At 46.1% G+C, this 14,013-nt stretch overlaps 1 protein-coding gene across 1 annotated transcript; it reads left to right on the top strand.

The window, feature by feature from the left end:
- Positions 1-6,255: 6,255 nt before the first annotated feature.
- Positions 6,256-12,381, top strand: ormdl3 (ORMDL sphingolipid biosynthesis regulator 3). Its single transcript, XM_070991293.1, has 4 exons — positions 6,256-6,578; positions 7,500-7,772; positions 8,167-8,318; positions 9,478-12,381. The coding sequence occupies exons 2-4, from the start codon at positions 7,599-7,601 to the stop codon at positions 9,611-9,613; spliced, it is 462 nt and encodes a 153-aa protein (XP_070847394.1). The 5' UTR covers positions 6,256-6,578; positions 7,500-7,598; the 3' UTR covers positions 9,614-12,381.
- Positions 12,382-14,013: the final 1,632 nt, after the last annotated feature.

Below are 14,013 nucleotides of genomic sequence, written 5' to 3' on the forward strand. Positions count from 1 at the left end.
CCCCTTCTGTTTTATCCCTCCATAACAAAGAAGGTCGGGAAACAGGCAGTGACTGAGCAGCACCGACCTACCGCCCTGTTTGAGAGGCGAGGGGGGGGGGCTCCTCTCACTCTCTAAATGTGACAATAATTGATAGATATCTTTGTGGAACTTGTATGAAGCCTGCTCTCCAGCCAGTCGTGGTGGGGAGTCTTCGACATTCTACCAATAAAGATGACTTTTCAATGCCTCAGTCAAGATGCGGTATGTCACGGCGGTGCTGACAATGAGGCAGGTCTGTTTTCCATCACGAATATTGTTGTGTGTTACGGCATCGTCAGAAATGTGCCGAGCTCAGCTCTGGGATTTGGATGACAGTTGCTCTGTAGGAGCTATAGACGGTGCATAGGGCCAGGGATGGTTGGGGGGGAATGTGACAGTGGTTTAATTTATGAGTGCAGGCAGAGGAATCAGTCTGCGGTCTGCATCTGAACAACATTGAAACCACGTTTCCCAGGTCGAGGCCACAAGTGCAACGCGAACTGTCTGGAAAGGCAACAGCGATTGAGGTCAAGAGCGCCGGAGCCTGATCTTGGACTGAACTGTGACCCAGAAGCACTCGCTTTGCACAAACCTGCGCGGAGGAAGGCCTCGCTTTGCGTGTCTGCTGCGTCGGTAGGTGCGCAGGAGGGGGAGGCACACACAGAGGACCCCTACCGGGCCGGTTTCTAAGGTGACCTGAGAAAGGCCGTAACCAGGTCCGGCTCTTTCTCAGGCCTAATCAGCGTATTACCACAAAGAAGGACATGTGTTCAGCCCCCCCACCTCTCTACCCTCCCTACTCAATCCGACCAGCATGGCTGGACACAGGCAGCCAATAAAACCAGGATTAGGAGGGTATCTACACACACTGGGCTGTAGCGAAAAAGTTTCTGAACACGCCCAATCCCGCCCTGCTCCCTTCACAAACTCCTTTTCATCGTTCTCCTCCGTCTCTCGCTCCTTCCATCGTTCACTTTATTTCACTTGCTCCCGTGTTTATATCCGTCCTTTGCCTCCTCCTTTCAGAGCCCTCGCCCTGTAAGCTCTTCACACAATGGGGCATCCAGAAATTACTCATTTTGCAGGAGCAGTTCAGCAAACTCCCGATGCCTCTTGCCCACCTCCCCCTTTATACTCTTGATCCTGTGCTTTTTGCTGTTATGATAATGAAATGTGCTCCATCACAATGACAAAGCTGTGCATGTGTTTGGCTCTGTATGTGGATGATGGGTGAATTTATGTGAATTCACGCTCCTTTACATATTTTTGCATGCATTCACGCTCCTCTACAGAATGTGCAAAATGGAAATCGGCCCTTCGAATTTCATGACCGCAACCAGATTTTCTTTCGCCTCCTCCGGTGAAGTGATTGCCTGATTAATTAACACCAGATCGCAATAATGAAGTCGTGGTGTGCGGCGTGTTCTGTCTGTGCAGGAAGTGCATCGTGTTTACTGTCATGATTTGTCTGCGGAAATTTGGAAGTCATGCGCCTCTTGGTGCTCGGAGACCGCTGCCTCACCTCAGAGTCCTCGCTAATGTGTCCTGGAAATGGGAGAGTGTTAAAGATAATATCAACGCCTTTGTCAGGACTTTTTAAGACGGGGGACAAAGACGACAAGAGCCCCCCCCCCCCAAATAAACCTTTTTCATTAGAGCAGCAAACACTCCATCCATCGGCTGTGTGAGGGAAGCTCTATTGGTGAGTGTGAGCCGCTCAGCGAGGTCTCACAGAGAAGAGCCTAAACCCTCAGCGGTCTTCAGCCGGACACTGAGGCGGCCTAATTAAAGGGCACTTAAGCCCCACAATGTGCGGCGGTGCAGGTTGGAGTTGGTGGGGGTCCCCGTCGAGAGGGACAGAATTCATGGCACTCGTAAACAAGGGAGTCCAGGACAGAGGGACAGAAGAGGGCTATGTGCCAGAGACTTTGTTCACACAAGATGAAGAGTCAACAGCCTCCCCATCCCTCACCCCTCCTTAGCCATCCCCCCTAATAACCACCTTCTTCAGAGGAGCTGCAAACACAATGCCGTCCCACTCCCCTCCTCTTGCTCTCAATCACTGTTGGGACAATGAGGGGAACCCCCCCACCCCACCACCACCACCATCCTTCTGCCCCTCCCCGACCCCCAAACAGACACTTCTTTTATTGAAATTCTTTGGTGTTCTAATCCTCAGCTTCCTCCAGGGGCAATAATGGACTCCCTGCGTCAGCCTTTTCCAGCGAGGCTATCATCCAAGCCTGCCTGGGTCACAAGTCCACCTCTCCCATTGGAGAGAGCTGCCCCAGCAGTGTCATTCCTGTCACATCCAGCTCATCTGCAGGCCGTACGAGCCCCAGCGCGACCATCTGAACAGCGCATTCATGTCCATGGACAGGCGTGCTTCTGTGCTTTCAAGTGACAGTGAAGTAGAAGCACCGCAGCAGGTGATGGAGCTGTTACACATTACCTTCAGGTTTAAAGATGGGAATTATTTTTACTTCCCTTTTTTATGATTTTTATCAGCTTTGGTACATTTGAACAAAGTCCCCTGTCGCCTTCACTGCATGTTGGTTCATCTGTGCACCGTTCAGAGTTCACTAAGCATATTCATGCTGGCGTGAAGTGCGGAAAGTTCTGGAAATACAGAACACTGCTTAACGCACATCGTCAGCAAATTTCTCAAATGAAATGACAAGAAGCAAACTGAACGCTGAATGTAGATTATACTGCATATTTGGAGTGTTAGTGAACTATAGTCAGTTTAATCCTTTTCAACATGGAGGACGTAACCCTGAATGTCATGAATGGGGTGGACAGAATGTCAGAAATACCTCTCAGGATGAAGCAACGTGAGCACAAACTGCAAAATGACGGTAAAGTGAAATCAGAACGTCTCGTAAACATTTTCAACACAAACTGCACGTTTTAACTTTCATGAAGGGACGAGTTATTGCGTAAGTGTTGCTTTGTGCTGCGTCGACCTCGACCAGGTGTAGCTGATGATATCTGTGCGCTGCGCGTGCACGAGGACAAAGCCAGGCCGAGACCGTCGGTGCATTTCAGTGCATGAATCCTGATGAATTCTCATTATTTTACATGTTGAAGAGACACACTGTCACATCATGAACACCGACTTTGCTGTTCCTCGTGTGAAGACGATGTTTCTTTGCCGGTAACAGCGTTGATAAGCACTAACACACACACAGAATAATATGTGTTAATTATTATAACACGTATACATTTAACCTTGACTGCATCACAGTGTTTGTGTTAAAGTTACTGGACTGAAGGTGAATCTCAGCTCAGACTCCAGGACGGCAGTGCTCCGTTCAAAGTGTGTTGCTGGTGACATCTGCTGGTTGCACCCAATCAGAGCTCTTTATTGTCAAGTGCATACATGAAATGTCCTGCGAGCATGAAGCCGTGAGTCTGTACTGTGACATGACACGACTAACAGTTATGTTTTTGACTCATCTTTCAATAAAATGCCAACAATGGTGAGAAACACACATCATAATTCACCAGAATTCAACATGATATCGTAAGAATTTCATATTTTCATCTTACCTTTTAAATGACTAATGCAAGCTGCAGTAACCTGAGGGTAAAGGGAATGTTTTCTCTCCGGCAATCTAAAAAATGAAGATTATACAAGCTGCACTCACTGGTAAACCATTAGCTTCAGCCTGCAGTGCTGGATCTTTGGAGGAGTAAAGCGGTCGCAGCACAGGATAATGTAAAAGTAATGAATCATTTATCGTAATCCGAACGTAAGAAGTGTTTTTGAATGGGTGAGTGACAGTTAGGGCCTAAAGGTATAAAGGCTAATGACATATAAACAATTTAGTTCACAGAAAATACGACCAAAATTCAGCATGAACGGCGTCTCATCACTGAAGCTTCTGTCACTGCTGTGAACCCACTAACGGCATCACATTACGTTTGGGGGGGCTCAGCCAGATGACCTGCGGGCATTAGTCAAAGTGTAGAGAAATGTAGTCCGCAGAGGAACATACAAAAACATCTGTAAAATATGTGGCTGTGGAGAAATGGATACGACGGCGGGACTTTGAACCTTTGATTTTCATCATCTTCAGCGATAGCCAAAGTTTTCTTACAGCGAAGATCAGACACTCGATCCTGTTCGGCTGAGTGTGCATTTCAAATGCATGTAGTGCAATAAAACATGAAAGGAACAGATAAAAATTTCTAATACAAAAGCCTATTTGTTACGGATGATATGGAAACACACAGTATTTATGGTTTAAGAGATCCTTCAATAAACCCTTAAAATAATGACTTGTTTTTTAAAGTGGGAGTCGACTCTGCGGCCTAATTTTATTTCATCACTTGGAGGTAAAGATCTCACCATCGTTTACACTCCAAGTGGATCATTCATGTTCCAGAAAAGACTAGAAAAACATCCACCGGCTCCCTTTAAAGTCTACAGTGCGTCTCAATGTCACATACAGATGACAACTTGTTGATTGCATCTGCAGGCGTCATGGTTTGCCCCCCACCCCGCTCCTGAGCTCTGTTTTATCAGTGTCATGTATTTGGCCATTGTTCCAGTGCCAGCAGTGATCTCACAGTACTGTCATCCATAGTTCGCATTGGAACAGAGCTCTAGGTTTACACAGCGAACACAGCGACAGCACCCAGGGCTATGAGCCTGAGAGAGTCCGCTGTCAGTCGGCCAAACCTGTTTCTCGCCGCTCATCACGGGGGGACCCTTACAAACAGCGGGTGTCACGTAACATCGCATGCCAGCAGAACACAGTTGACCCATTTGGCCTCAGGCTGCTGTGGGCCTAAATTAGTATTAGAGCTTATCTTGGGACCCAGAACATGACACTGTTGATCTTTGATTTTGGGACCAGAGTATCAGCCCTGTCAGTCATTTTTCGTGGCCTGAAGCAAGGTCTCCGTTCACCGTGGGTACATAAGTAGTCAAGGGCCCCCTTTTGTACTTAGGTATCAAGTGTTAACCTCAGAGGTGTCAGAGGCAGTGTGTATTTTGATTTAATAGAAATGACTAACTCTGCATGACATTCAGAATCAGAATCAGAATTACTTTATTGATCCCCGAGGAGAATTGTTGTAAGTATACACATAGACAAGGCAAAAAAAAAAAAAAAAAGATAATAAAATGAGTATTTACAGTAGGAAAGAGTATCTACAGAAAGAATGTGCTTTGTATATTGAATTAGGTCAACAGTGAACTGCAGTATAAATATGTGACTGCAGTATGAATGTGTGTGATCTAACAATTACACTTAAACATTAGTTTAATTTCTGGCTTAAGATGCATGAAACACGCACACAGCCTTATTTCAGGGGTCTTTCTCCGCTGTTTTATGTCAGCTCAACAGCTGTGAGAGCTGCTTTATTTCTAGGCGTGTGTCGTTCTGTCTGTTGGGGGTCGAGCTGCAGCTTTGACTCAGGCTGAAATATTTCAACAGTTATAGGATGGACTGCCATGAGGACAGACATTCATGTCCCCTTCACTTTTCCTTTGGCGCCACAGTCAGTTCACAGCTTTTCTTAGCCAACACTTTGGTTTATGACCAATCATCCATCCCATCATCCTCAGTGTATTTTGTCATTTAGCTGCAAATGTTAGCACGCTAACAGCCAAAAACTGTGATGAAGGTGAACCTGGTAAATATTATACCTGCTAAACATCAGCACGTTAGCATTGTTGCATGTTAACATGCTAATGTTAGCATTTAGCTCAAGTCACGTCTGTGCAGCTCACACTGCTAGCATTGTCATGCTTCATCTTTGGGAGTCAGATTGCTTCTGCTGGATAATATATGCTTGCTTATAATATTATATAAATTTGCTGTAAAAGAATTTTTTATTTTTTTTAATGACTCTGTAAGAGCCACTTTTTCTTTTTTTTATATGTATTCTAGTGTCAAATTTCCAGTTGCTTATGTTGAAAGAAAGAAATAAATAGAAATAAAGAAAGAAATATCACATACAAAAATGTTTAGAAAATACACAAAATAAAATTTGAAGTATTTTTAATTATTTTTTAAAAGGCCATCTAACGTCACAAATTATTATTATTAAACGTTTTTATTTCTCCGTTATCAAAAAGTCCATCATGCCCGTTTTTCCGGATCCCTCCTCCGCTGTGACGTAAAGGGGGCGTATTCCACGCTCTCTCAACGCATTGCACCGTGATAGGCCGCTCCGGACCATGTGACGCTTAGTAGCCAATCGCAGCAGAATGCGAAGAGAGAGGACCGAGGCGGAATGCGGGGCCGTGGAAGCGAGCAGCGGTGACGTTACGTGATGAGCCGTGCTGTGTTGTCACCAGCTGTTGTCTGGAAGGCGAAGGAAAAGTGGATGAGTGTCGACCGATTGTGAGTCCGCGAGCCGACCGCAGCACGCAGCAGCCCGGCCGGAGCCGAGAGGTGGTACCGGCTGACTGATCGCCTGAGCGGAGCCGCGCCGGTCCCCCGGTGATAGTATCAATTACATAACTGAAGGCATCGATAAGGCAGAAACTGATAACGGACTGGTGCTAATACAGGTCGGAGTTGAAGCCATTTTTCTCTGCAGTGAGTCGATATGATTTATTTACTCCGGGAGTATTTGAGTGCACTTTAAGCGCTTTTATTGGTGAACTGTCCACTTGTAGATCTTTGTAGCTGCGTTGCCGATAACCATGTAGCCGGTGACGTTTTTAGTCTGTGAGAACTTGGAGAAAAGCATGCTGGGATGACCAAGCGCCTGCTGCTGCGTTCACTGATCAGTCAGTCACTGTTGATCCAGCAGGTTCTGAGCTGCTCAGCGGCTTTTCTTACTTTTTATTACTGATTTAGCCTCACTCACTCCTTATAGCCTGGCCCCAGAAAAAGCTGCTTTCTGATTGGCTGGCAGGTGTCCGGTAAATTCATCATCGATTGTTCTTTATTGCACAATATGTGAAGCTGAGTGAATGGCAGGAAGTGTGGGGGGGGCCTCATTAATATCACGATTGTAATATAATGAGGAATATTGATGAGAGTTTGTTCATTGATGCAGCACGATATTGGAAATCCTTATTTTAGGTGATTTTAAGAGCATCACGAGCCTCTACTGACGTCACTTGTGTCACACAAACACTTCGTAGGTGTAACAACAAAAGTACAACTACTACTTTCTTAATTTTTAATTGCAGTTTTCATGACAAAAAGTATCACATGCAGCATCCACCATCGATGTGCTTGACGCCATTTTCACCTAAAAATTGTAAACACATTTACGTCAGGAAACAAATGAAGTGGTGCCACTGAAAGTTAGGAAATGCTAACACGGGTTTGCGCAGCCCCAAGGAAGTGATTAACTGTACAATTAAATTTAGGAGCGAGCAGGTCATTTAATTAAAATCCTCCTCCCGCTGTCGTAGTCGTCAGTCGTATAAACTCAGTGGATTATGATGTCAGATAACCTGCAGATGCGAATGCGAATGATCAGTCGTCTTTCTGTTCATCTTACAGCTGACAGATCATCACATCAGCTGGGCTCAAGCTAAGACCCTTTCGCGCCGGTGCATCGCGGAGCAGGCAGAGTGCTGTTGAAGCGGCACCACCGCCGTCATGAATGTGGGCACGGCGCACAGCGAGGTGAACCCCAACACCCGGGTGATGAACAGCAGAGGGATGTGGCTGTCGTACATCCTGGGCATCGGCCTCCTGCACGTCATCCTGCTCAGCATACCCTTCGCCAGCGTCCCCGTCGTCTGGACCCTCACCAACCTCATTCACAACCTGGTCAGTGCAGCGGCACACGTGCAGCGCAGCCTCGCGAGCTGCTTTGAGATGTGGTGACTGAAAGTAACCTAAAAAAAGAGTCAGAGGGTGATAAATCTGTGCACGGAGGTATTCTGAGAAGACAGGAGGGATCTGCTCGCGGCTTCGCTGCTTCGCGGCTTCGCTGCTTCGCTGCTCATCCTCATGTTCTGTTCTGTTAATAAAGATCAACCAGCGTTTCACTGCAGAGCTGCATCATGAACTCTGGTTACCTAACTGTCTGTCCGGCCTTTAGTTTCCAAGAAAAGCACATTATTAACTCTAAATTTAGCTGGAGACATTTTCATGTTTCTACGTTACAGCAGCGTTCTTCTCCTCGTCTCTGACGGCGTCTCTTGTCTCTTGTCTCTTGCAGTGCATGTACCTCCTGCTACACACGGTCAAAGGGACGCCGTTTGAGACCCCGGATCAGGGCAAGGCTCGCCTCCTCACGCACTGGGAGCAGATGGACTACGGCGTGCAGTTCACCGCATCGCGCAAGTTCCTCACCATCACGCCCATCGTCCTGTAAGTGGCCCTTCAAAGCGAGCGCCGTGTAGCAGGCGGCTGATCGCTGAGAAGGAGAGACAGATATAGTTCCTTAAGGAGAGCCAGAGCTTGTCCAGAATGTCTCCTCAGTGCTCAGACGAGGACGTGGTCCCTCACCGGCTTCCCACCCAGCAGCACCTCTTGTGTCTTAACCCGTCCACGATGTGCCTTCGATGACTTTACTTTGTGTTTATTATCTGAGACAAAATGTCTTTTCGTCCCAGGCTGATGTCCTCTTTACTGCTGATTGATTGGCGTCCCTGCTGCTCCCTCATTAGCCGAGCTCACCCTCGGTTAAGCGGCCTGGTGTCTGCAGCTGTACCTCGTGCTGCTTTCATGCCCCTCTCTGCCCTTATTTCCCAGCAGAGTTCAGCGTACAGGAAGCGCTCTGCTTCCCTGGCCTTGATTTGCCAGCTCAGCTTGAACACTGTGGTGATAGCAGTTTTGCAGGTGTGCGCTTTAACGCAGCGAAGGCCTCGCAGTCTTTCTGTTCGGTGGCCGACCAGCAGGAAGAGGCCGGTGGTCAGTCTCTGGGCTCCAGATGGAAAAGCTTCACATCTGCAGGAGTCTCTGGAGAGCCTTTTATTGCTTGTCCTCACTTGTTCAGCAGAGAACAGGATGTGCGATTCCTCTTTCTGTGCTCACAAAAATCCTGTACTGGTGTGAGCAGTTAGATCTAAAAATGTAAATATTCCAAATGTTAGAGCATAGTTTTTTATCACGTCTCACCAGGAAAAACATCTGCGCTTCATCTGTCAGCATGCAGCCTGCACACGCTCAGGGTTCATGCAGGAAGCTGCACTCCAGAGGCGTTTCTGAAGGTTTGCTGCTTGGTCGCTCTCTGCGGCTGCGCATTGAGACGAGCTTCACAGACTTCAGATGCGTTGCAGCATCATATGTGCATGCTTTAGTTTGGTTAATAGTCGCCGATGTTGCAATCCCGTCGTTCAGCGTGTTGAAACAGCCTCGCAGATTCGAGCGTTGGCACTGTGCGTCAGAGTTAGGAAACATCTTGCAGTGATTATCAGGAGGGAAATAAGCGAAAGGTTTTAGTCTGAAGTTGAAGCTTTCTTTACCGTGGTGTGCTCCTCAAAGAGCCTCCCGTGACTCTCTCCTCTCTTCTCTATCTCTGCTTCAGGTATATACTCACCAGCTTCTACACCAAATACGATCGGGCCCATTTTGTGGTCAACACCGTCTCCTTGCTCACCGTGCTCATCCCCAAGCTGCCCCAGCTGCACGGTGTGAGGATCTTTGGGATTAATAAGTACTGACAGGGCAGAAGAGGACACCTCCTTCCCCCATAGACTGCTGAGAGCACAAAGAGTATCAGGCCTCTGATTTGGCTGCAGATCCGCGAGGATCCGTGGCCCTCTGGCTCTCGACTCTGCTGAGCAGCGCTCTAAATGAGGCCTGGCGGGGACGCTGCCATGGTACCAAACCCCAGGAAGAGACAAAACACACTTTACAGAGAGGACAAAGGGAAAGTGTGCTGAAGGACTGTCCAGAGACACTTCAAGAGCCTTTGGAAGAAATCGAGTATTATGTCTGTTTCTGTGGGAATGACACGTTTCTGATGTGCGAGGTGTCGGGAGGAGAGGACGGTGCAGTTGCGCAGATATCATGTGCCATGTCACACCCCCTGGCACACCAGGCAGCAATCAAAGTTATTTTCTATGTAATGATACACTGCTGTATTTATTCAGCTTCGCTCCCACGAGGAGCTTCCTCTTTCTCGAGGTTTCTGGGCTTAGAGGAGAGTAACAGGGCTTTAATGAAACGGTGAGGGACCTGTGAACTGCAGCAGAGGCGAGACACGACAAACCACGAGCTTTTATATTTAGCCCTCGCTGCTCCACTCAGGGCCAAGATTGGGAAGTTAAGCAATTCTTATTTTTATCTGACCATTTCCATATTTGGACTCCTCTTGTCCTGGTTTGTCACAGCAGTCCTCCTGTCTGTCCACTCGTCTGGCCTGTGTGCAGACGGTATGTGCAAGAGCACCAGACCGACCCAACAAAAGCAAAAGTTCTGCAACACGAGCTGAGAGGCATTTCTGTCCTGACTTCTTTCATAGTTACACTACATGTTTGTTCGGTACGCCTGTGCAATCGAAGCAGCCTCACAGCGAAGCCTGAAGTATTCAAACGTGTTTCTGACGTTTTGTTTATTATACTAAAGCAACAAAACAACAACAGACACATTCAGGAAGTGTAAAGAAATAATACGAAAGCTGCTTTACTTCATTTTTGTTTTTAGCCACATGGGGGCGCCAAACAATCCTGAAACGCAACACTGACATATTATCACCTAAGTAAGTTTTTCAGCTTGTTTACGGTTCAAGGAGACACTGAGCAACATTAGCATTCAGGTGGACTTGTGTTTTTGGCCCCTGCTGGTTCTCAGTCCAGTATTCACCCTCCTTTTACTGCTGTTTTGGTCTCCACCAGCTCCTGAGAGCAACATCTGGCTCCTCAGCTGCTTCGCTCTGCTGGTCTGTGGAGCGTTTGGCTGAAAACAGCTGCCTGCTGGAGACGAGGCGGAGGAGATGAGAGTGTGTGAGAGCTGCAGATCAAGCTAACTTTCTGCCGGCTTGTCGCTCTGAGAAAGCCTTCACCCTGCACACCATCCAGTATTGATTGAAAATATTGACTCCAGTGCAGCTTTAAGATTCTTATTCCCCAAAACTAAACTATTGGAAAGAGGTGTGGGTTCACTGAGCACCACAGATGATTTTTCAGCATATCTGATTTAAAGTCTGATCCAAATCCAGAGCTTCTCCTGTCCTGTCTGTCCAAACCTTTCAGGATCCGAGGAAACGGCACTTATTCTGTAGATGAGACAGAGCTGCTTCACATTAGAGGAAGAATGTCTAAAAGGTCAAAAGTCACTGTTAATTTAAAGTGTACAAACTGCTCATCTGAAGCACCTGTGTCTGTCATCACTGCACCTGCCAGTGGAGGCGGGCTGAAGCGAACCCTCTCATCTAGAATTAGTGAAGTAATGATGTCTGATTCCTTTTGAATGTGGGGATTCTCGCTCTTTATTCAACTCAAGAAACCACAATTTGATTCAGTCGCGATGAGCCAAACCTGTATGTATAGTCTTTAATTCTCCTACATGGTGACAATAGCAGAATTAGCTTAGCGTAAACATTATGCTGCAGTGAAGGTCAGAAGGTAATCGCTCTGCAGTAGTAATAGCAGTAGCTACAGTAGCTTAAGTACGAATATTACTGACCGCGGCAGCAGTAGTGATAGAAGCATTTTCGCCTGTTACAGGGCAGGTTTCAGTTGTACAGATTCATGCTTTCAGGTACACCTATTAGACATTAACTACCTGCGTATTAACATACATATTAGTAGCATATTGGCTCTTTATTAGTTATTATGAAGCACTTATTCTACACAATCATACTCTACAACTACAAGGCCGTAAACTATGACTTTTCCCTCAATAACCTCCTAATTGCTTCTTATTGATAGTGAAGAAGTTGTTGTACATGAATTAATCGTTAATAGTCCTAACCCCAGAATAAGGCATCAATAAGTGCTTTGTAATGACCAATAACAGCCAGTATGCTACTGATGTGCGTGCTAATCAGCTGTTACTCACAGGTGAACATGTGTACTTTAATATAAAGTGTTTTCTTTGTTTGAACCCAAAACAATCCTGTTCATTTACTTCTTTTAGCGGACTGATGTGTTGAATTAATGCATCGATCCAACCAATGACAAACATGGACCAAAGAACCAAAGTAAGGTGGATTTGTAAATAGGTGCGCCGTGATGTGTCTGAGCTGCTGCCGCCGTAAAGGGCTTCTCTCCGAGGACGTGCCGCGGCGTCTCGACGAGCGCGTTTGTCATGTTTCCTGTTTTTTACTGGACAGTTTTTGAAAGGAGGTTGAACTGAATGTTGACGTCAATGTGAAACATGGCTTCTGTTTGTTGATCAGCGTGTATTTGCTTTTTGAAGGAAATGTCAACGTGATTTTCTGTAAGAGTGCTCGACCCAAAATACAGTATTTTTCAAGTATCATCTCTGAGGTGTGTTGGATTTATTAAGACAGCGGCCGTGTGAGGAAATGAGTGCACGTGAGTGTGTGAATGGCTCTGAAACCTGCAGGCTCTGCTGCCTCTTTGTGGCTTGAAGTATTAATAAGTCATAATCGACATGTCTGCAGTCAGAGCTTTAGATCCCTGTTTCACAGCTCAGTGTAGTTGACTTGTTTTGTTGTTTTCATTCACTTTTTTTTACTGAAAAATGAGTTCATCTCATAGAAGCGTGCACAAAGCGTGCCGATTGCCCTCTAAGAGCAGCCGTTTCACTGCAGAGCACCAGACTAATAAAAGTTGCATGATTGTCCGAGACCCTGCAGCTTCAACCTTGCTGCTTTGTTTCCACTGGCAGGAAACTGGTGCTTCAAATCCAAAATGTAATCCATGGTCTTTATTTCGACGTCGCAAGCTGATACAGGTGCTGTACAGTGTTCGCCCCGTTACACAACACCGGAGGCTTGTTAAACATTGATTAAGTGAAAGTAATGAGGTATTAGAGTGAATAACAGGTATCATGTTGGAGTGATGGCTGTGAAACAGAAGGATTTGGCAAAACCTCCCCGTCTGTGGACAGTGAGTCTTTATTTTACCACAGAGGTCTAACTATGGCTTCATATACAGTCCTGAGTTCACTGGCTTTTTAAGGTAGATCTACATTTTTATCTTATTTGACTGAATGACACATGATGTCAGAAAGGCTGCAATCATCATTACATGTATGAGACCAGGAAGGGAAATACAGTTCATCAATATGCAGCCAAAGGAAGGAAACAAACAATTTAACTCATTATTTAATACAAATAGTCAAAACATCATTCTGTGTGTTGCTGACATCGCAGCTCTGCATCACAGACCGAAACCTAACTGTGTTAGAAGTGTTTGTTGCTGTTCAGCACTGCAGTACTCTGTAGTATCAGCGTTGTTTATTGTCAGTGTTACACCTACATGTACATACTGAGGCCTCACATCTCAGTGTTCCCAGTCTTTCCTGCGGGCTTGGATCAGTACCCAATAAAAACCCCTTTCAGGCTCCACAGTGAGGTGAGTACTAGACATTTCTGCTGTTAGACAACCAGCAATTACTTCAAAAGGTCAGCTTTTCAAGAAAGAGGAAAAAGAGTTAAACCTGACATAAAGACATGTAGGATGTGCAACTGGAATGAGCTTCTTTGTCCTCTAAGACATGAGGCGTTTTGGCACATCTTCACAACCCGATCGCAGTGCCTAAACATATATAACGCAGCAGAAACCTCCACAGAATTCAAAGAAACCACATCAGCCTCTTTTTCTGACAATACCAAATCTTAATTCTTACTGAGGCCACTCGGATTAACTGTAACTTTAATTAAATTTAGGAGATTTTAAGTCTGATTAACCTTCCCCTCGAGATGCCTGTGCACAAGTCAAGTCAGTTTTATTTTTACAGCCCAATATCACAAATCTGCCTCAAGGGGCTTTCCAATCTGTACAGCATACGACAGCCTCCATTCACAGCCTCGCATTTTCATATTCTTTTTATGTCACAGGAGCTTTAAGAGACTCGCGCCTGGGGCGAATGTGGGATGGGATTTGTGAATTCATGGTCCAATTAATTGAATTATATCCTGCGCCATGTG

The sequence above is a fragment of the Chaetodon trifascialis genome, chromosome 21 (genome assembly GCF_039877785.1).
Source record: "Chaetodon trifascialis isolate fChaTrf1 chromosome 21, fChaTrf1.hap1, whole genome shotgun sequence".
NCBI classification, from domain to species: Eukaryota; Metazoa; Chordata; class Actinopteri; order Chaetodontiformes; family Chaetodontidae; genus Chaetodon; species Chaetodon trifascialis.

Coding starts and splice junctions, on each gene's coding strand:
- ormdl3 (XM_070991293.1), top strand. CDS start 7,599: ATGAATGTGGGCACGGCGCACAGCGAGGTGAACCCCAACACCCGGGTG. Junction 7,773..8,166: donor CCAACCTCATTCACAACCTG/GTCAGTGCAGCG, acceptor TGTCTCTTGCAG/TGCATGTACCTCCTGCTACA. Junction 8,319..9,477: donor ACCATCACGCCCATCGTCCT/GTAAGTGGCCCT, acceptor TCTCTGCTTCAG/GTATATACTCACCAGCTTCT.